This window comes from Vicugna pacos, chromosome 20 (assembly GCF_048564905.1).
Source record: "Vicugna pacos chromosome 20, VicPac4, whole genome shotgun sequence".
In the NCBI taxonomy this organism is placed as follows: Eukaryota; Metazoa; Chordata; class Mammalia; order Artiodactyla; family Camelidae; genus Vicugna; species Vicugna pacos.
In genome coordinates this window covers 19,112,996-19,136,553 of record NC_133006.1, presented here as the reverse complement: position 1 = coordinate 19,136,553, position 23,558 = coordinate 19,112,996, and the positions used below count along the sequence as shown (strand labels likewise).

Below are 23,558 nucleotides of genomic sequence, written 5' to 3'. Positions count from 1 at the left end.
GAGGGTCCCTGCTCCTCCTCTCCTGGGCTTGTTCCCCTACCTAGCAAATGCTCACATGGGACATGACTCCTCTGAGAAGCCTTCCCTGACGACCCCAGGCAGCCTGGTACTCTTCTCGTATCTCCAGGATGCTCTGCAGATCCCACCTGTAGCTCCTGAGTCTTATCTAAGGTTTGCCCTTCCTTTTCCAGTGCCTTACCTGATACTTCCACAATAGGTCTATCTCCCTGACTAGGCAATGAGCTCTGAGGGTAGGGCAGTGGTGTTTGTGTTTGGGTCCCCAGCTCCGCACCCAATTTTCAAAATGGATTGCGGAATCTGTGGAGGCCTGGTCCACTCCCAAAGCCCAGCTCAGGTCAGTCTTCTTCTAGAAGTCTTTCCTGACCCCTCCAGCTTCACCTAGCCTCTCCCTGCTAAGATGTCAGGATGGGAAGGGCCTCCAAGGCCATCTGGTTCAACATCTCACAGAAGAGAGACTGACGCTCAGAGAGTCGAAGAGGTTTAGCCAAAGTCAGCCAACAGCTCAGTGCAAGATATGGGGGCTGGAGATGAGATCCTTGAGACCCTCTCCGAAGTCATTCTTTCCAAACTCTTATCATTCTCAAAGTATAAATGCTTCAGAGGTGGCTGAGAGCAGGCTCTGAAGTCAGACTGCATGGGTTCAAAATCCTAGCTCCACCACGTATTGATGTGTTACCTTAGGTAAGTTTCTTAAACTCTTTGAGCCTAAGTTTCTTCATCTCTAAAAACTCAAGATAAATCATCTAACCCATAAGGCAAATCATGAAGGTGAATGAGATCAATACAAAACCATCAGAACATAAAGTAAGTACTCAGTAAATGTTGGCCATTATTTCATTGTTATCTATTATTATTGGAATAAAGAGCAAAATCCCCTGCAAAATGTGGCCCCTGTCAACCTCTCTACTCTCACCTCACTCCATTCTCCCAGCTACACTCTCCTTCTTTCAGTGCTCCAAACAGTCCATGCACTTTCCTGCCTCAGTGCCTTTGTACATGCTGATTTCTTGGCCTGTCTTGCCTCTCTTCCACCCTCCCTTGCACTACTTTGCCTACTAAAATCCTGCCCCTCCCTCAGATCTCAAATCAAACATTCTGTCTTAGGTAACTCTTTCCTGATTCTCATGAATCACAGTTTGCAGTGATATATTTACTTGTGGGATGATCTGAAAAATATTTGCCTCCTACTAAGTTCAATGAAGGCAGAGCCTGTTTTGCCCACCATTTTACTCCAGCGCCTAGCATGATGCCTGGCATACAACAAATGTTTAATAAGTGCATGTGGCATGAACAAATGGTATCCACCTCACTGTGGCCTCTCTTTCTCAACTGCTGCCCCCACCTCCCCTCTGTGGGTCTCTCCAGCCCCCTCACACTTCCCTGTTGCCCCTCCAGTTGCCCACCTGTCTCAGAGGAGATGTTGACCTCGACACTCAAGTCAGGCACAGGTGCCCCCGGGAAGGAAGCCACGCACAGGTACGTGCCATAGTCGCTGAAGTGTAGGTCGATGAGTTCTAGGCTGCTGGTGACGGCAGGCAACTCAGGGTCATTGCGGGTTACCAGCAGCCTCTTGGACATGCGTGCTGGTTTGCCATTCTTGAACCACTGGTAGGTCACCTTCTCCTGGGGCACTGCATCCACATGGCATGACAGCTTCAGGTCCTGGCCCAGCTGTATGTTCTCACTCTCTTTGATCACATCTGGGGTGATCTGGAATGTGGCATTCTTCATAGCTATGGGTGGATGGGGAGGAAAGGGTGGTTTGAGGCTGGCCCAAAGCCAGAGTTCTATGTCCCACCCCCACCCCCCCAACCAGATGCAGCTTCTCCCCTCTAACTGGCCCTCCTGGAAGTTGGGGGCTACAACCCCCACTCCCAGGAGAATTCATCACTCTTCTCTGCTTGAAAGTTGTTCCGCTTGCTCAGATATGTTTCAGAAAGTTCAAAAAGAGCTCACTGTAGAAAAGTGGATGTAGTAATCATTACAGCCACTGTTGACCGAGCATACACTATGTGAGAGGCCCTGCTCTAAGCACTTTATGTGGGTTTCCTCATTTAGCCCGTCCCACAATCTTTGTGGGAGGCACCTTGTTGTCCCTGTTGTACAAAGGCAGGAACAGAGGCTCAGATTGTTTAATTCACTTGCCCAAAGAAGTAAATAGCCAACCTTGAACTCACACTCAGAGCCTGCATTCTTAATTACTATACTGCTTTATTTTTATTATTGTTTTAGACCCTGAATATAGAAAACACAAATTTTGGAAGAATGCACCAGAATGTCATAGTGGTCCTATCTACAGAGTGGGACAGAGGGAAATTGAGGGGAAATTTTTAACTTGCTCTTTTGTGCTATTTAACTCTTTGCAACAAGTTTGCATCATCAAAAAACATCAATACAATCATTTTATATGCAACTACAGAAAAATACAGAGTTTGGAAAGAAAAAGGTCTGGCCTCTTTTAAAAATCTGAATATTGTCTGATGTATGCCAAGAGTTAGACAGAATTCTTAATATTAGGTGCTCACTGGATAGGACTCTGGTACAACAACCATAAATCAGGACCGGTCTGAACAAAATGGTTACGTGTCACCTCAAGAGGTGACTGCAAGTATTTGATGAAAATCGCAATCTTATTAATTCAGGTTTTAAAGGCCAGATGGAATCAGGTGGAGAAAAACAATCTTCTGATGGGAAAAGTATCATCAAAGGAAAAGGTAGTAATCAGATAGCCACAGTTTGACTATTATCTTTCTCTCTGCTTAATCAGAATTAAGCCAAAAGTCATAGATAGCTAGCTTCTTTTTGGGAGGAGAGTCAGGGAGAGCACTAGTGAGAGATGAACAAAGAAGAGTGTTCATTTTATCAGAAGTCCCTCAGTTGAATTTGACAGAAGCTGTACTTTACTTTCAAGTGCTAAAGAGCTGGAAACAAGCCTGGATCTTTTAAAAAAAAATTCTTCAAAAATAAATTTTAAAACAACCTAAAGCTGCACAAGCAGAAGGATTTAAAGTTTTCTCCTTAAAGCAGAGCAGCAAAAATAAAGATCTTATCAAGCAACTAATGACAATTACTGAGGCTGAAGCTTAGTAAGAAAAGTATTTGTACGTTTTTAGATTGTGCAGCCTCAGTTTCCCAATCTAAAACAAATGTGGGCAATCAATACCAGCTCTTCCTACTTTTTGAATTGCTGAGGTGACATTTGAAAATGTAAATTTGTCAAGATTGTAAACTGTAGATAAAACTCTACACAAATTTTAGTCCTGTCATCTGCTGGCAGATACCTGAATTGCAGGGAAATCAAAGCTCTGGAACCTGCCTCCTCAGCCTCTCTCCCCTACCAAGGGGAAGGAGACAGGTCCCTTTCAGTTCCTGAGGGGCAGGGACCCTGTCTGCTTCCCGAGGTCCCTCCCACCCCTGGAGAGCCACGTACATCGCACCAGGAGGTTGACGGTCTTCTTAGCAGGATTGCCCACATTGTTGGTGGCTGTGCAGTTGTAGTAGCCAGAGTCTCGGGCCTGCACTGAAGGGATGCTGAGGGTGCCACCCTGGGCCAGAGCACCCAGGGGCAGTGGGCCTGGTCCATGGGACCACTGCAGCTGGGGCAGGGGATCACCGCCTGTCAGCAGACACTGTACCGTCACATTCTCCCCAGGGTTCACCACCAGAGTTTCGTTCACAGACAGCTTCAAGGCTGGTGGTGCTAGGAGGACAAGGAGGTGGGGTCTTAGGGGACTGTGAGGTAGGGCTGGATGCTGGGGAGAAGAAGCAGGGAGGGAAACCATGAAGGGCTGGGGAAGGCCTGCAGGGAGAAGGGAGGGAACACACGGAACAGAGGAGGGGACACACTCATGGTGATGTGCCTGGGGTCTGTGTAGGGTGGGCACCATCTCCTGGTTAGGGACTCAGCCCAGGTGGGCAAGGGGATGGGAGAGGAAGTGCCTGTACCCGTGGTGTTGGTGAGCTGGAAGGTGACAGCCTTGTCTGGAATGCCGCACACGTTGCGTACAGACACCTGGCAGGTGTAGCTGGCATAGTCCTGGGGCCGCAGGTTCTTCAGCTTCAAGACCTTGGTCTCCCCCTGGGCAGCAGTGGACCACTGGGGTGAGGAGCCTGCTTGAGTCTCCAGCGGTCTCATACACATCCACCAAGCACCAGAGCAAATTCCTATTCTAGTTCCCAACTTTCCCAACCTCCATACCATTTATCCCCAGGGACACAGAGCCTTGGGTGGGGAAGGTACCACACTCCCCATGCCCTGGACTTCCATGGGTCTGAGGGTGTCCTGGTACACACTGGCCAGGATGAGGCCTCAGTTGCCCCACTCTGGGAAATGGAAGGATAAGGAGGGAATCCTGCTTTGTCTTACAACCCATACAAACATAGGGCTGGGCCCACAGGCCATGGCCACAGCCACAGCCACATATGGAGTTCTGACAGCCACCTAGGAAAGCTGCCTCTGAAAGTTCTCCCTGGCAGGATGGCTTCATCACCATCTCCTGGGACTGCAGGAGACCTGTGGGAAGTGAGTCATCTCTCTACCCCAACTCCTGCTCTGCCTGCCCATGAGTTCCCAAGACCCAGACAGCCAGCAGCAGGCAGGGATGACTTGTCTGCCCCTAGGGGGTGCCTTTCCCAACTGGCAATGTTCTTAGAGGACATGTTGCTTGAGGATTCTCTTGTCCTCACCATTGCTCCCTGACCTTTCTGTCCCGATTTGGTCTGCTCCAGGTTGTCTGAAGCCCAATTAGAATGCATGCTTCTGATGTCAGAAGAAAACTGTTGGAGTCAGGGCAGTCCCTGGAACTCCAGACAGTGAGGACTCACACCCCACCCCCAGAACCCTGCCTTGTAGGGTGCAGGAGGAGGAGTGTGGGATGAGCCATGAGACCGGGCCAGCTGCCGCCTGTCCTGACCTGGGTGTAGAGGGGCTCGTAGATGTCGACCCCATTGTCCTGGCTGTGAGACAGGGTGTCAGAGCCCCGCTTCCAGATGAAGCGGGCAGGTGGGTTGGAGTTGACAGTACAGCGCAGGAACACCGTCTTCTCCTGGTAGAAGTTGCCTCGAACATCGCTCACCGTCTGGTGCACCGTCAGCATTGGCTCGTCCAGGTCTGCAAGGGCACAGCCCTAATGGAATCAGAGCTGGGTAATCCCAAGATGCGGGGCTTGGGCCCCTGGCAGCCCTCAGGGAAAGTTAAGTCACCCTCATGGGATGCTTCCAGAGAGCCTCCCTGCCCTGCAAGCTTGACCAACCTGTCAGAAGCAGAGGACTGGACTTGATGGCTTCTCAGCTATCCCTCCCCAAGGACCTGCATGGAGGGTGGGGGATGTCTATCTGCACCCTCCTATCATGGGATGGAGGAAGCAGCTGCAGACTAGAAATTAGGAAAACTTGGTTCAAATCCCAGGTTAGCTGTTAATTTGTAGCATGACCTGCCCAAATCCCTTCTCTCTCTGGGCCTGTTTCCTCACCAGTAAATTGAACTAGACTGGTGGTTCTCACTCCTGTATGCACAATAGAATCACATGGAGATTTTCTTTTTAATACTGATACCCGGCAGAGCTCACTGATGGTATCAGAAGTCAGAAGAGTGATTACCTCTAAGATTATTGACTGGGAGAGGGCATGAAGGAACTTTCTAGGGTCCTTTCTAGGAAATGCTCTTGAACTGAATGGTGTTTACACATGAACATATATATGCAAGAATTCATTGAAATGTACATGGGATTAGTGCACTCTATTGCGTGTAGTTTAATACTCAACTTTTAAAAAATGTTTAAGAAAAAAATCCTGATGTCAGGCCCCCACCCCCAATCAATTACATCAGAATCTCTGGAAGGAGGACCCACACATTATTATTTTTTTTTAAAGATCCCCTTGAGAGTCTAATGTGCAGCCAGGGTTGTGAATCAAAGGCAGCAACATTCCACAGCCTAACATCCAGTCATTCTGTCCTCCTTCCACAGCTCACTATGATAGAAGTCATAACCAAGGCCATGGGCAAAGGCAGGGTATTGGTGAAGCCCAAACTATGCCTGCCAGCTGCTTCCAGCTGCACTAATTTGAGAAACAACCCTCAGCCCCAGGGTCTGGCAGGTCCCCGGGTGGCTAATGGGAGACAGAAGAGAGGACCTGAGGTTCCATTGCTCAAGGTCCCACTTGGGAGCAGGGGTATATTTAATGGGTAGGTTCATTGCAGATATTAAGATGGTGGCAGACAGGCCATTGGGCCTGGTGCCACAGTTTCTGAGTACCTACATCAGCCTGGGTGGGCACACAGGTGAGTGGCAAGCAGGGAGATAGCCTCTTGGGGATCAAGAGGATGGATGTCCATGGAGGAGAGGGAGGGACTGGGGTCTTCTCATTCAGCCACCAGCAAGGATTGAGGGGTGCCTGGTCCTGCAAGTGTTGGGGTAGGGAAGTTTCAGGTCTGCCCTGGGACAAAAACAGAGATATGAGGTTCTGTGGGAAGCACACTGGACCACAGTCAAAAGTTGGGGTAGGGAAGTTTCAGGTCTGCCCTGGGACAAAAACAGAGATATGAGGTTCTGTGGGAAGGACACTGGACCACAGTCAAAAGTCTATGCAATGAGAAAGTCACAAGCTCTTGGTCTCAGCTTCTTCATCTGTGGAATGGGTATAATCCAACCTGTCCTGCCCTCTCTGACTGCTTTACAGGGATGCTGCAAGGTTCATATGGGATTACAGGTGGGAATGTGTGGGTGGTATGGGGTAGTGCACATCAAAGGAACACCAGAGATGCCCTTCCCTGATCTGGAAGAGAGAAAGTCTGTACTGTTGTTCTCCATGGAGGTACCGCTTTTCCATCCTCCTCCTCACTCCTCCTTCCCAGCCTGAGCCCCCAGGGTCAAGACTCTGGCCCCGGGACAGAGAAGGGGAACTCCAACTCACACTGCACGTCCACCCGGATAGACTTGATGGCCGGCACACCCACACCGTTCTCGGCCTTGCAGTAGTAGCGGCCACCCTGTGTGCGCGCGATGCGCTCGATGCGTAGTGTCTCATTGAACACCGATGTCTCCTGGAACTTGTCCGACGCGCTGCCTGCCGTCTTGGTCCACCGCACCTGGGCAGGCCGGGCAGGTCAGAGTTACAGTGCCCACAGTGAGGGAGGGAGGCTCCAGGCTGAACACCCTGAAGCTGTCTCCTTGCCCACCCCCGTACTTTTCCACCAGCACACACAGGGCATACACAGGCCTGGGAAATTAACTCAAATAGCCTCATGTGAATGCACACTGGAAGTAGGACCTCTCAGTAAACAGCCCAATGAATCCGGTCAGATGGAGGAGGGTTTGAAAAAGACAGTATGTACGGTCATTAAGGGCATGGATTTGTGGGCAAGTTACCCAACCTCTCCTGCCTTCCTTTCCTTATCTGTAAAATGGAAATAATACTCCCTTCCTACGCTTACTGGGAAGACTAAATGAGGATATAGTTTGTGCCTGGGAGACTAAGAATTTGAGTAAATTTTTGTTTTTCTACTTTCTAGCTTGGTGGCCCTGGGTAGGTAACTCATCTCCTAGCTTCAGACTTCTTATCTGTGAAAGAGGTCTATGTGATAGTCAGCCTCCACCATGGCCCCCAGTGGTCCCTGCCTCCTGGTATCCACACCTTCCTGTATCCCTCCCATTTTATACCAGGGATGATCTCTGTGATCAATAGAGTTAGGCAGGAGTGATGGTGTATCCTTTCAAGATCAGGTTATAAAGACAATGATTTCCATCTTGGTTGCTCTCCCAGATCACTTGCTCTGGGGAAAGCCATCTGTCATGTCATGAACAGCCCTATGGAGAGAGCCACAGGGGCAGAACAGAAGCCTCATGCCAACAGCCATGGGAGTTAGCTTGGAAGTGGACCCTCCAGCCCCAGTTAGTCCTCAAATCACTGCAGCCTCCTGAGAGACCCTGAGCCAGAACCAGCCCACTAAGCAGCTCCAGGATTCCTGTCCTATAGGAACTGTGAGATGGTAGGTGTGTGTTGTTTTAAGCCCCTAAGTTTTGGGGCATTTGTTATGCAGCACTAGATAACTATAGCTATTATATAGCATAAAACCCACTTTGCAGGGTCATTGTGAGGTTTAGAAAGAACGTACATAAAACACCTAAGCATGGCACCTGATATACATCAGGCACTCAGGAAATTTGTATTACTATTAACATTGCCTTATATTATGGGAAAACATCAAGGCTCAAACAAGAAACTGGAGCTACGACTCCAAGTACCAGAGGTTTAAGAAAAACTGATCAGTTTCAGATTATTACATTGTGAGGATTGGAGGATAAGGTAGGGAAGCTTCCATCTTAAAAGTTGGAGAGGATTGCTGACTACTGACATAGGGCAAGGCCCCTGATCTTGGTAAATAGGTCAGAGCACAGGCCATAAAAACAACAAGGCTGGGAGATGTGGGTGAAAGAACAACCTTCTCATGCAGGGAGGGACCACTGCAGGCCTTTCTGTTGCTACTGTCATCCCCTTACCACCCTAAACTCTATCCTCATGGACCCAGGGGTTACAAAACTTCAAGAACACTACACGTGTTTTCAGGCCATTCAGACGTAGATCAGAGGGTGCTTTGGAGAAAGAATGAGACCATGAAAGTATGTTTTCTTTTTGTACTTAACATTTTGCAGTTTTACCGTGATTTACCGAGATGGGGTTTGTTTACAAAATGCTTAGGGCTCGGTTTGTTTTGTTCATCTGAGGGTTCGCACTACTCTAATTCTACAAAATTTTCTACCTTTATCTCTTTAAATATTGCCTCCTCTCAGTTTTTCCTAGTCCTTCTGTAATGCCTCAGTGTATGCTGTAGCTTCTCATTCTGTCACGTCTCCCAGCTTCCTTTTCACATTTTCCTTTCCTTTGTCTTCTCCAGACTGTGTTGTAGCTGATTTCCTCAGATCTGTCATCCAGTTCACCAGTTTTCTCTTTAGCTATTTCTATGGTATGGAGGCCAATTTTTCCAGAGACTCTATTATTTTTATTTCTAGGATCTCTATTTGCTTTTTTTCCGTATCTTAACTGCTCAGGTTTTATAATCTCCTGTCTTATGGATTCCATTCCTTCCATTAATCTTTAAACATTTAAACATATCTGCTTGTCTCAAGGCCAAACCTACCAAAGCTGTCCCTGTTCCTAAAATTATCCCCAAAAGAGGATTTTGCAATCACTGTGCTTCCTGGGAGCCAATCAAAAACCTTTCTTCTGCTCCTAAAGTTCACAGCAACTTGCCAGCAAATTTCCCTCATCCCTCCAGCCCATCCTCCTGCCTCTTCCCATCAGCTCTCAGTGATAACCGGCCAACACTTCCTGCCTGAACCATACACTTGGTCTGGGACAAAATTCCCCTGGCTTTTCCGGATACTCGTCTTCTGTTATTTTCTAATAGATTTGAGTCTCTTAACCTCAAAAGTGTGGGGCTTGCCAACTGAAAGCCTGAAGTAGAGACTGTATTATATGTTATTGGTAACTCCTCAGGCCCCTAACCCAAAGACAGATACACTGGGAGGTAGTGGGCTAAGCTGCAGAGAACAATGGTTCTGGATTCAAATTCTGCTTCCAGCCTCACAAGAGCTGGGTGACCTTGGGAGTTTACCCAACCTCCCTGAGCCTCAATTTCCTCAACTAAAATAGAAGGCCCTAATGCCTTCCTCACAGCATCGTTGGGAGGCTCCAAAGAGAAAACATTGGAGACAGTACCTAGCATAGTGCTTGGCACAGGGTCTGCCCTCAAACAGTGGTTGAAGGTATATCTGAGGGAGTGTCTGCTCAGTAGGGAATGGAGAGGAACTGAACAACTGACATTCAGTTTTTGCCCTCAGCCATCAGTGTTTTCAGGTGAATAAGCCCACAGCCTCTAGCCTTTCCCCTACAGTGTTTATTTCCAGCTATTTCCTCAGCCCCAGGCTCCTGTCTTCTGTTAACATGCCATTGTCCCCAGCTCCTACTGCCTCTTCTGATCCCAGAGTGGGATGGAGAGTGAGGAAGTGAAGCCAGGGTAGGGGCTTACCTGGGGCCGAGGGTGCCCGGTGACAAGGCACTGCAGCACAAGGGTGTCCCCCTCTCGGATGGTGTAGACACGCTCACTGATGTTATCTTCTTTCACCACACACGCCTGGCCTGCATGCACGATCTGAGCCTGGGCTGGAGCTGGTGGGAAAGGGGGAGGTTTAGACAAGAGGCACCTAGGCCAGAGGGGGTCTAAGGCTTCCTCCTAAGTGTGTCAGCAGGAGAGGTCAGCCCAGACCTCCCCAGGCCATCCCATGGGGACTGATCCCATCAAGCTCAAGAAAGTCTCCTCCTAGGGCCCCAGGCCAGAACTGGAAGGGCCAGGGTCTCAGGAAAGGACCAATTCCTTGCCATCCCAACACCCTTGCAAGAGATCTATACTCTTCAATGAACTGAGGATTGTGAGGAGGCTTTGTAACCTGTACAGATTGGTTATCACTCAGTGAGCATCACTATCTTAGCAGCCCCCTGTCACAGAGGCTGCTGGTGCTTTGCCCAGCTCCCCGGATCTGGCAGGTGCCTCCATTCCGAGCTGTTGTGTTAGCTGCTAGGCGCACAGAGCTCACCTTCCCCAAGAAATTGCCCTTAGCCAGTGGGAGCTGCCTGGACCAGACATGCATAGGAGGTCACCCCCTTCCCCAGTACACACACACACCCTCCAATGACTGATGGACACCATGCAGAAGCCCAGCCCTCTTGCCTTAAGATGGGATGATGGTGGTGCTGTTCATACTCCAGAACCCACCCCACCCCTCACTTCCTGGGGAACACGCTGAGTCAAAGTCAACTAAACCACATTTTCACCTGGCTATTTCCCTTGTCCCTCCCTTTACAGTTTGTCCTGAGAGCACTTTCTCAGCAAATCACTCGCCTGAACTCACCCCTGCCAATCATCCCAGGCTCTACTTTTAATGAACCTAACTGAGATATCCCCCAGCCTCACCAGCTGCACATTTCCCTTACCCAGAGGCCTGTTTCGTTTCCCTCATTGCTCCCTGGGCCTGCACCAGCCTCCTCTCCAAGGGACAGAAGATCTCACTGGGGGCCTGGAAGCTCTCACAAGACTTTGGCTCCTCCCTGACTTCTCCAACAGTACCCAGGGCTGAAGTCTGGCCGGGGCTAGGGGACCGGAGGGAGGATATGACTGGGGGGATCCAAAGGGAAAATTATTGAACTGGGAGAGTACACAGCCCTCCTTCAGTGTCTAGCCCCATTGCCCTAAAGGCAAACCAGCCCCCAGCCCCCAACCCTCAGCCCACCAGTATTTGGTTTCTGGGAAGGATGTCAAGGCCTCCAGCACATCTGTCTACTCACAGTTGAGGGTGGAGAGAGTGGAAGAGAGAGCTAATACAGGGCACAAGGGATACAAGGAGGTAAAAACTGAGTTCTTGCCCTAAAGAGGTGCTCAGAGGTAAGATAAAACCTGTACATAAAATGTGTAACTTTCTCCAGAAAGTATCCCATGATTGCTCTGCATCCTCCCTTCTTCTGTATCCATCATTCACCCAGCATAACAACAAAACATTAATTTGTATGTCTACCAGATTCAGGATTCTTGTCTTTCTGCCTACCAAACCATGAGCTTTACCTTGGTACCCCCAACACAAGGCCTTGAATATAGTGGGTACCCAGTGAACGCTGAATAAATGAACTTATCAGGATATCCCATGGTGAAATTGCTGAGCATCATAAGACAGGTATAGAAGGCCCTAGGGGCTCAGAGGGGAGAGGCATCACCTTCTGCTAGAGGAAGAATCACAGAAGGCTCTATGGAAGAGGCAGCATTTGAACCAGGCCTCAAAGAACAGGGAGGCTTTGTGCGGCTGACAGGGCAGTCTTATATTCTGTATTACCCAGGGCAAACCACTAGTGATCTCTGGACCTCCATTTTATCATCTCTAAAATGGAGAGAATGCTACCAACCTGAGAACTCACAAGAGTGGATGTGATAACACAGGATAAATGAGCAGTGCTTAGTAGACCTCTGATGTGTTCCACTGTTGCCACAGGTAGCACCTTAATAGAGTCTCCCCAGCCAACACTGATGGGACAGTCATGAACTAATTACAGAGGTGGGTCCACAGAGGTAGACTGCCTGCAGGTCAAAAAGCTTGTGGGGCGATCATTGGGAGTGATGTAGGCCACGTTCAGCCATGAGAATCTCTGCAAACAGCAGCAGGTTCTGCAGACAGTGGCAGCTGCGACCAACCCAGAGTCTGAGTGTCCAGTCTGGCTGCCATGGAGGAATGAACCTAGGCTTGTTGTCAGGAGACAAGCTGTGTGACTTTGGACAAGTCAGACTTCATGGGCCTCAGTTTCCCCACCAATAGGAGGGGAGTGGATTAGATAAACACTGAGGTCTTTATTAACTCATACTTTCTATGGATTTTATAATCAGCTCATAGTCCCTATATAAGAAACAGCCTAGAATCTGGGGAATGGGTCTGAAACTGTCACCATTTGCAATGAAAATGCATTGGAAGAGATGGCCATCTATGGCCATGGTCCCCAAGAAATCTCATTAGGAAACAACAACCCACCAATGCATGATGTGTGGGCCAGGTGCTGATAAGACTAGAAGGCTGCATGGATGTCTGTAAGAGGCCTGGGGTGCCTCTCAACAAGGAAGACATTGATTTAACAGGCTCCAATGGAAGATAAGCTGTAATCTTGGACACTGTGGCTTGCCCATAGCCAGGCAGGATTGTAATGACAGACGCTTTGGTGACTGATAAGGAATATTGAAAAAGAGCTGGAGAGCTGGACCTTCTCAGAGCCCAGCCACCACAAGCCAGAAAAGATAGGGCCTGGCCAGGAGACACAAGGCCTCTGGCTACCTGACAGGTATGCTTCCTCACTGGAGATGGGGCTATGAGTTGGCATCACGGATGATGACATCATTAAGATTATCCAACCCCCTTTAATGACATTAACTATTAAGACTATCCAACTCTAAAATGTTAGAAGCACTTTGGAAAAGATTTTGCAGCACCTACTCAGGCTAAACAAGTGTACACCCCATGATGCAAGAATTCCACTCCTAGGTATGTACCCAATAGAAATCAGTGCTTATGACAACCAAACAATAGGTCCAAGAATATTCATAGAAGCTTTATTCATTACAACTAAAAACAAGAAACAAACCGCATGTCCATCAAGAGCCTCAGGGGGCAGCACTATTTACAATAGCCAAAACATGGAAACAGCCTAAATGTCCATCAACAGGTGACTGGATAAAGAAGATGTGGTATATTTATACAATGGAATTCTATTCAGCCATAAAAACCAACAACATAATGCCATTTGCAGCAACATGGATGCTCCTGGAGAATGTCATTCTAAGTGAAGTAAGCCAGAAAGAGAAAGAAAAATACCATATGAGATCACTCATATGTGGAATCTAAAAAACAAAAACAAAAACAAACAAAAACAAAGCATAAATACAGGACAGAAATAGACTCACAGACAGAGAATACAGACTTGTGGTTACCAGGGGGGTGGAGGGTGGGAAGGGATAGACTGGGATTATAAAATTGTAGAATAGATAAACAAGATTACACTGTATAGCACAGGGAAATATACACAAAATGTTATGATAACTCACAGAGAAAAAAATGTGGCAATGAGTGTGTATATGTCCATGAATGACTGAAAAATTGTGCTGAACACTGGAATTTGACACAACATTGTAAAATGATTATAAATCAATAAAAAATGTTAAAAAAACAAAAAAAGAGCCTCATGGGCAAATAAATTCTGGTATAATCATACAATGGAATAATACACAGCAGAGAAAATGAACTACTGGTAATCGCATGACACCATTGAATCTCACAGCACAATCTGAGTGAAAGAATTCAGACATAAAAAAGGAGATAGTGTATGATTTCAAATATTTTAAATTCAAAACTAGAAAAACCAATCTTACAGCAACAGAGCCTTAAACAGTGGTTGCCCTTGGGTGGAGGTAGGGGATTATTTACTGGGAGGGGCACAAGAGAAGTTTCAGGGGAGGGTGTGGGATCCCATCTAGTGGAACGGAAATGTTCTTATGAGTGGTGCTCATATGGGTTATATGTAAAAATGCATCAAGTTATTTGCTTAAGATTTTACAGTATCTAAGTTACATTTCAATTAGATAAAAAAGAGCATCCACCTCCCTTTGATGGCGTTGCCCATTGAGATTATCCAGTTTCCACTGTTGACACCAACCATTACAATGACCTACTCCCTTTACTCTGAGTCCTGCTTGATGAGCCACTTCCTGTGGCTGAATTCTTCCAGGTGCAGATTTTCCTTCTGGAGCAAGTGCTGGCTGGTTGCAAAGCACCCAGGTTCCCTTGGCCGAGGCATTCCAATTTGCCGATTACCCCCACTGAGTTTCGTTAACAAGAGTTAGCCTGCCCCACTCTGCTTACCCCTGGAATGGCTAGAACTGTGTTTCTGAGGCTGAACCAAGTCACAGGCCCCCAAAGGGGTTCTTTCTCCCTGAATCTTAGTCTCTCACTCCACAAAGCCCAAGAAGTCACTGCCAGCAACAGCATCTTCTGATTCCAAACGCAACCAAGCCAGAGCCTGAGTCAAGAGGCACCATGACATAATCCCTTCATTCAGTCTATCAAACAACAAATGCTTCAAGCCAGCCACTGTGCTGGATGCTAGGGAGAGTGTCATGAAAAGCAAACAAGGACCAGCTCTGAAAGAGCATTGTTGGGGAGACGGATGGCAAGCAAGGAAACAGAAATGAACAGGATGGTTTCAGTGTGTGGTAAGTGCTAAGACAACTCTAAGGCAGGGGGACATGACAAAAGGAGCAGTGGGCAGAGGAGGGATCTGTCGGAAAAAGCAGACAATCTGGGACTAATTCCTGGGTGACATTGGGCAAGTTACTTAACCTCTCTGAGCCTCAGCCTCTTCATTTGCAAAATGGGAACAATAATGCCTTCTCCCAGGGCTGGTGTGAGGGTTGAATACAATATATGTAAAACATATGGCCAAACAGTATGTGTTCTGTCAAGAAACCACAGCTCCTAAGATGATTAAATAGAAGCAAGAGAAGACCACCTTCTGTGGTCCCCTCTATATCCCAGGGGTGAAGACACTCAAAGCAGACAGTAAACCGGTAGGGACGCTTCATGAATATGTTCAAAATTCATGTTGAGGGCTGTGCAGGGCTTCAGAGGAGTTGGCGAGGGATGGAGCCCTTTCTGAGCATCCATTTTACTCACCTAGCTTTCAGAAAGTTACTTTGTGACTTTGGGCAAGTTATTTAAGCCTTAGTTTTCTCATGTGTAAAATGGGGTTGTGGAGAGGAATAAATAGGTAAATTCAGGTAAAGTGTTTAAAACTGGCACATAGCAAGCCATCTAAGCATGTTGGCCAGCGTTATTATTCTGTAAGTGAACTCGCACTCTTCTCAAAAAACCCACCTCCCCAGGGGCCTGCAAGGCCTTTGCATGAAAGTGTGCTGCCTAATCTGCCACAGATGGTGAGGCCTGATACATCCCTGAGGTCCACTGTACATTTCCAAGCTCCTTGCCTCAGTTCTGAGAGGCAGAAAGGGAAGGTCCCAGTTAGCCTCCTTTGGCAGAAAAGGAAGCTGAGGCCTGTGGAAGGAAATGTCCTGTCCAAGTCACTCACCGAGAACAGCAGCAGAGCTGGGCTTCAAACCCAGGCCTTCCGCCCATTAGCTTGGAACTCAGGTCATTGTCCACCACAGACTCCCCCACCCCTACATTGTGTCATCTGGAGAGCCTGTCAAGTGCAGATTCCCAGGCCCGTGCAGCTCTACCAGCCCTGACTCTCCAGGGGCAGGTCTCAGAGGGTGTATTTGTCACAAGCTCCCTGGGAATTTCAGAGGCCCTGCTGGATTTGTTCATCACTGCTTGAGACCATGTTGGTGCACAGAAAATAGGACAGGATCTTGGAAGCAACTATGTCTCCCAGCCTCTGGTCTGTGAGACTTTTGCTATTTCACTCTCCAGAGCTCTGTCAACAAACCTCCACGGAAAAGGAAAACAGTGTCTGCCAAACTACGTGCCTTAAAGTGCTCATGGATAAGCCAGTTAGGGATGCTGCATCTTCTCACTCCTTCTCGGAGTCTCTGCACACAAGAGTATACTTTTAAAGGCTCTGAAAAGTCCTGCAGTAAACACATCCGTGTAACTTGTTTTAATCCAGTGCTTTCCAAATGTATTTGATCATAAAGGCCTTTCTTCACAGAATATAATGGCTGTGAAGTCAAGTAACATGACCCTCCCCAGTCCTTTGGCTGAGAATAGCCAAGCAGCATGAGAGATGTCATCGTCGTAAGGACAGCTGAGCAGAAATGGCAAGTCCCTGGCAGAATGCTTCTGACCTATTAGCTCGCGCCTTTCTTCTTTCAAAAGTGTACACCCCAAATTGTAGGTGGTGGCGGGGACTGCCATCACTCAGGAGGCCCAGTGAGGAAGCCACAAACTCTCAAGGACTCATGTTAAGGCAAATTCCAACTTGCCCACTGGGCTTCCAAAGAAAATTCTCACTGGAACCTAAAAGGAGAATTTGGTCAAGAATCCCCATCCCCCATCAGAGAATTTTTCTCCCCAGCTGCTAGCCAAGGGGTGGGGGATGCTGGCTAAGTGCACAAGGTCGCAACAGTAGGAGGTAGAGCCAAACAAGGCAGGCAGACAGCAAAGGGGATTAAAAGCCTTGATTAAAAGCCCCATCAGCTTTCCTTCAGCTTTTCTCCCCACCCTAAATTTTAAACGGTTAATCATGGTCAAGTAGGAGCTGGTGTTCTTTCTAGGGGAACTGTGTCTACAGGCTGGAGAAACTTCCAAACAGAGCAGAGCTTGTGAAGGGCAAGGAAAGAGAAGAACATGGGAATGCTGCAGACTTCCCCACTTGGAGTTGGATTACGGAATCAGATGGCAGGGCAGGTACCACACTAACCACCTCCCACAAGCATCCCTGAATGTTCTGGGTCAGGCAGTATGGAATCAGGATCTATATTCTGGTCCTAGCTTCCATCAGACAGTCATTCAACAAATCCTAATGAGTGTGAGGTGTTGAGCTTGTTGCTACGGGTATAAGAGCTATGGCACCCGGGCCCTGTGCTAGGGAAGTGTATAGTCTAGAAGAGCTGTGATAAGAATGATGCCTTTAAAGGCCTGCTGAGAGGTGGAAAGGAAGCAAGGAGGGATTGCTGTGAGCTGGAGTTGTGTCTCAGTTCTTCCCCCGACACTATAATATAACAGTAGCATAATAATATATACACATTGTGACAATAATGACTTACTCTGTGCCAGCATTGTACTGAGTGTTTTATATCTATCTATTATCTTATTTATTGCTCATAACAAGTCTATTGTTCCCACTTGTCAGATGAGGAAGCTGATGCTCACCAAGGTTGAGTAACTTGCCCAAGAATGCCCTGCTGGTTTGGAGTCCATCTGAGCCTCTGACTTTTGTGCTAAGCCCCATGCATTTCCAGTTTCCAAGTGCCTAGCTAAGGACATGGGGCTCAGAATTCAGGACACAGTCTGAGTCACTGATTGGGCCTGTCCCATGTAGCATCCTTAGAAACCATTCCTCCCTCCTCCCAGCAACTGGTACGCACATGTTTATCGATCCTTTTTTTGCATGTAATGCAAATGGACACTTAATAATTTAGCAGAGTTAACAGTGCTGAAATATTAACAGGCCTTTCTCTTTTAATTAGCTGCTCAGAGAATGGCAGCCGAGTCTAAAAGGAGCTCTCAGGGCAGGTGCCTGGCCAGCTCTGCCGGAGCCTCCTTCTGCCGGGGATGATGCTTTGTGCCTCTTCTGTGGACCTCTTGGGAAAATTAACCATGTCTTCTGTGCTCGCTGCAGCAGGGGTTCACCCTGCTCTCCCCACAGCCATGTCTGCAGAGCTGGCTGAAGCCTGTCCTCAGAGGTTTGCTGCTGGCCTAGGGGTGGGCCAGGTGGCTTCTCAGGAGTGCTAGAGTCTGCAGAAGGCTCTAATTCTTTGCTAGGAAAATCAGTTTGAAACAGTCCCACCTATCCTATGCCATCTCCCCTGGCCTCACCTTAATGCCAGTCATTTTGAGCAGAAGCACCTGGACACCCTGCCCTGTCCATCTCTGGTCACTCTCTCAGGTCATGCTGATTCCCTCTCCATCCTCCCTTTCCTCCCTGGCCTCCCACCCCTTCAAAGGGCACACACAATCACCTTTCAATTTGCCACTGATTTACTGATTCCTTCTGTAACATTTCATGAGCACCTATTGTGTGAAATTCTGTGCCCTCAGCTCCAGGATGTAGAGCTAAATCAGGAGCAACGCCCCTCCCTGAAGAACCTCTGTCCTCCCTTGCTGCAGGCTCCATTAAATGCTGCTCTCAGCACTGGGTCTTTTGGCTCATCAAACCAAGTCCACGTTCAGTCGACCTCCCCTTTGGCTGCAAAAATCTTTCCCCAACCCAAGTGAATACATCTCTGGCCTCTGGGTCCAAGGATACTGTCACTGAGAGTGGAGAGCAACCACGGCTGAAAGATCAGGGCACAGGCTGCCAGTCTCTCCCCTCTATTGAGCATGAAAACAAGCTCTACTCTCATAGTCAGATGCTGGGCCTGGTACTGCTCGCAGCATCCGCTCCCATGTATAAGGATTGGTTCCATTTTCAGGAGCTGATACTGTTTGCAGACCCTCATGCTTCTGGCAGAGCCTGGCACTCTTAACAACCATCCTCTGCTGAAAGTGGTGGCCAGTCCATCTGTGCCCGTGTTCCGGGGAATGTTTGGCACCGCTGCACCTATATCCTGGCCCCATCAGAAAACACACAGGTTCTGAGACTGCCAGCTTCTGCTCGTAGAATCTTCACTGTCTGAGTATCAGTGGAAGTCTAATCTACATACAACTACTCAACACTGGGATGTCAGGACAGGACACTGGGAAAGCCCTCTAAATGGGGACTCTGAGGTCCCCTGGGGAAAACTATAAAGGGACTTCCTCCGTGTTGGGCCCCAGACCACCAGAATCAATACTCTCAACAACGAGGTGACCTAGAGCAGCTCTAACCAGTGTAGGCAGGACACTTAGGGAAGAGAAAATAGAAAAGCACATGCCTCGAGTTGGACACTGCTTGAGCCGTGGCTGTAAATGCAAGTCTCAGGGGCTGCCTGTGTGGTATGAGGGGCAGGAGGTAGAGCTCAATCTCCTCTATGGCTATGTGACCTCGGGTAAGTTATTTAACTTCTCGAAGCCTCAGTTTCTTCATCTGCAAAATGGGAAAATACTACATCTCTGCTCTAGTGGAAATAACTTCTAGGTTGTGAGGATTAAATGAGATAAATCACATTGGGTACACAACATAATGATTAGTATCTAGTAAATAAATTTCAGTTCTCTTTCCATTTGATCATATAGCCCACGACCCTCTGGGAACTTATTCTAGGGGCCTGCAAGAGGAAAATGTAAGACTGAACAAAGAGGTCTACTTGGGGGCATGCCAAGAGCCATAACCCTGAGAGACCAGATCATCAGTATGGACAGAAAGAGGTAATCACTGGGAGGAGAGAACATCCAGGATGATGGCAGGAGAGAGAGGGTACCATCCATCAGGGCAGACAATGGCTCCTGGAACCCAAGACCTGAGTCTGCCAGGCTCAGGGATGTGGCACCCATAGACACGGGGTTTCTCATGTAAAACTTTTCTGTGCAGGCCCCAGCTACCCAGCCCCACCAAGTTCTTTCAGTGCTGGAGACCCCATCACTGGAGTTCATCTGGCGCTGGGCCCTGGCAGCAGCCCAGACTCTCGATATGACCAAGTGTCTACCCAACAAAGCATACCTCTTGAACAGAGCCCGTGGGAGGAGCAGAGCTGGAGTAGACACAGGGCTTCTCATTCATGCTGTTGCAATAACTGCCATGTGACTGGGGGCAAATCATTTAACCCTCTAGCGTAGAGCCTCAGTTTCCTGACTATAAAATGGGCATAAAGAATGCTCCCTACTGTGAGTATTAAATATAATAAGAATGGAATCCACCGAGCACAGTACATGCTGCCTAGTAGGTACTCTAGAAGTATAGTTAGAAGGGAGCAGAATAAAACCAAACTCATACTTCAGGATATGTCCACCATGAGAAGGTCCCCCTAGTCTGAGAGCTGAGGCTTCCAATGTGCCCTGAGTGACCCTGTTTGTTGTAGCCTGAGGCTTACAACACAGCTCCATTGTACCCATGACCAACTCTAGGGATAGGGCGCATCCTGGTTGGGACCAGAGATACACTGCCAGATCCAGGCCCCCAACCCAGAATGCAGAGCCTGGGCCAGCCCTAGGCCAGGGAATGGACGGGGCTGTGGCTTTGCTAAAGCAAAAACCCCGCAAAGCCCCTCTGACTCAAAGCCCAGTGGCTTCTTCCCACCCCCAAGAGCTGAGACCCAAGCCTAAAGCACAGGACATGGCTCGTGGCCTGGCACAGGCCTGGCTGTAGGAGCCAAGGTGGGGCTGGGACACTGGACTGAGGCTGAAATGGGCATCTGAGGACCCTAGGCCCTCAGAAGGAATGGGATGGTGGTGGGTGGGTGGGAGTTCTTTCCAAACAAACCTGCGAGAACTGGTTAGAAGCTCCACTCCAGCACTTAATTTGACTAAACCCCCACTTCACCATATAAAACAGAGGCCAATAATATTAGGCTCATAGTTGAGAAGAGTAAGATGACATATCAGAAAGTGCCATGTAAACTGTAAAGTTCTGCACAGATCAGGTCTTATTATTATTAGGTGTTGAAAGACCCAAATAGGGTTTCGGGAAGTGAAAATTGGAACTTAAGAAGCAGGCCATAATGCATCCATTAAGCCAGTGAAAATAAATTAAAATGATAAAATCCATTGTGGCTGGGCTGTGCACAAGGCTGGTTCAAACTTTTCGTAGCACAACCCGGCAGTGTGAAATGAGAACCATAAAACTGCTCCTATCCTATGACCTATTAGGCAATCTCACTTTGGGGAATAGGCCCCAAGGAAATAATTTAAAAGGAAAAAGTAATTCCCATAAGGATATTCATGGCAGAGCTATTTAGAAGAAGAAGAAATTGGCATCGGCCCAAACGCCCAGCACTGGAGAAATGGTGACCAAACTCCAGCGCATCGATGCAGGGGGTGCCCTGTGGCCATTAAACTGACAGGTCTAAAGGCTCAGTCAATACCAGGAGACGTGTGTAGGAGATCAAGTTGGCCAAGAAAGCAGAATGGACCACTGTTTACTGCTATGTAAAAATATATTGACAGGTATGGGCAGGGAATTTAGAGTGAATGGTTAATGTTTGATTGTCTCTGGGTTCCTTTTTTTTTCCCTATGAAGTTGTTTAAGTGGATAATGATAACAATCACAACCCTGAAAGCAAAATCAATCTTGCAGCTTGAGAGCAGGTGGGGCCTTAGACCCCAGGACAGAAGGGCTGGAGAGGGAAGGACAGTGTTTCTGCAGAGCCTACCCCACCACTCTGGTGGGGCAGCAACCTGATCCCTCAACATCCCAGGCCACAGTGGGTTCCTGGGTACCACAACCTGACTGCTTGATACCTCTTAAAGCAGCTCCTACATAGTTCTTCCAGGCTGGCCCTTCAGCCTAGCTCAGGAGGCAGGAGAAGGATTCGCTCTGAAGTTTCAAAAACTAGGAAGCAGAGATATAAGGGCTTTATGCCCCTCTCTATATCCACTGACCTCAGGAGGACAGCACATACTGCCCCTCAACACCTCCCAGGTCTGAGAGCCATTCCTCACTGCCCCCGTTAGTGTCAACACACTGTCAGCCAGAAACGGACTTATTCCTGACTTCTCTCCTCCCACACCCCATGCCCAATCCACCAGCGAGCCCTCTCAGCTCGACCTTCAGAACTAACCCTGAATCCAACACCTGCAATACCACCCTAGTCTTAGCCATCACCACCACCTCCTGCCTGAATTATTACAGCAGCCTCCAGATAGGTCTACCTGCCTCCTCCCTTGCCTGGGACAGTCTTGTTCTCCACAAGCAGCCAGAGGAATCCCTTTACAACACTAAGTCAGATCCAGTCCCTCTTCTGCTCAAAATCCTACCACGACTCCCATCTCACTTCGAGTCAAAGCGATAGCTTTTTCAATAGCCAGTCACACTCTGTCTTCTGCTCCCATCCCCACCTTGCGTTTTACTGCCCTCCTCCCCACTGTCGCCACACTACTTTCTTACTTGTTCTTCAGGTAGGCCAAGCCTACTTCCTCCTCAGGGTCTTTGCACTTGCAGCTCCTTCAGCTGGATTGCTCATCCCCAGATTTCCAGAGCTCTCTCCGTGGCTTCCTTCAGCTCTCTTCTGAGAGAGGCTTTCCCCAACCACCCAATTTACAACAGCATACCTGCCCCCGTCATCATCCCTCTCAATCCCTTTCCCTGCTTTGTGTGTTCTTCCTCATCAGCACTAACATATTAAATAGTCACTTGTTCATTCTCTTTCTGTGTCCCTTTCAAAGGAAAACACTCATGGGAGGGAGAACATGTTAAATTCCTGAAAGGGACGAAAAACCTAACAACTTTTTTTCCCCAAGAGTCAAATCTAGAAGCATAATATTTGGGAATGTATTTTCTTTAGCATCAGGTATATTTATAAATCAGTAAGTGTAATACTTGCCCCTCTGCTTAAGTATTCTCATTATTATTTTTTTCTCCATCACCGAAGGGTTTCTCTCCTTTTTTGGCTAAAATAAGTGGCATACACTATAGGATCTGATTATAATGCTGAGCCTCTGAGCAACTTGTAAATGACTTGAAACCCAGTAGGTTAGGGGAGAAAAGTGAAGGACTTGTGGATGGGGGAGCCACCTGGGCTAGAGTTCAATCACAGCCAGGGACAGAAAAGTCACTGCCATTATGAGGCTCCTAGGGGGTAAGGACAGGGGAGAGGGGGAGCCACCTCTTAGGAGGAAAGTGGAGTCTGGAATGGGCAGATGTGGGTGGCAGTAAAGGGCTGGGTGCAAAAACACCTGTCTCCCAATTCATAAAGAAGCTCCAAGGGATTGTGCTTGCTAGAAACTTCCTCAAAAGGAAGATGGGAAGAGGGCTGGAACTCTGCCACCCTTTCTCTAGGGCCAGGGTCGCAGTCTCGCTCCCTCTTTTCCCCAGTATCATGTCACCTGCCTGTACAGGAAGCCTCACAGGCCCTTTCCCTAGTGGCAGGCTCTGTGACCCAGCAGCTTCCTGAGCAGGCCCAGGCTCTGGAATCGCTCATTCAGCAGAGCCTCCTCTGAACAGCACGTGGCACTAGACTCAGAATGGCTTTCCCCCTTTCCTCTTCACCGCAGCCCCCTGAGGAAGGCACTGTTATTACCACCATCTTGTGCATGGGGAAACTGAGGCATAGAGTATTACCTGTCCAAGATCACATAGCCAGTGAGCGGTTGAGGCAGGATCTGAACCCAGATCTGTTTCAGAAGCCTCTGCCCCTAGCCCTCAGGCCACACTGCCTCCCTACCCTCCCACCTGAGCAAGAGAGATGATTATGCATCGACTTT

The 23,558-nt window shown here is 48.3% G+C and overlaps 1 protein-coding gene across 2 annotated transcripts in view; it reads right to left on the bottom strand.

Moving 5' to 3' along the window:
- The window catches only part of MDGA1 (MAM domain containing glycosylphosphatidylinositol anchor 1), a 53,990-nt gene that overhangs the window by 13,694 nt on the left and 16,738 nt on the right, over window positions 1–23,558 (bottom strand). For both annotated transcript variants that reach the window (XM_015237335.3, XM_072945084.1), the window contains exons 2-7: window positions 10,049–10,188; window positions 6,934–7,108; window positions 4,935–5,131; window positions 3,967–4,099; window positions 3,452–3,721; window positions 1,425–1,754 (exon numbers count right to left, since the gene is read on the bottom strand). In XM_015237335.3, the coding sequence (XP_015092821.2) occupies window positions 1,425–1,754; window positions 3,452–3,721; window positions 3,967–4,099; window positions 4,935–5,131; window positions 6,934–7,108; window positions 10,049–10,188 (1,245 nt within the window). The remainder of the gene's footprint in view (window positions 1–1,424; window positions 1,755–3,451; window positions 3,722–3,966; window positions 4,100–4,934; window positions 5,132–6,933; window positions 7,109–10,048; window positions 10,189–23,558) is intronic.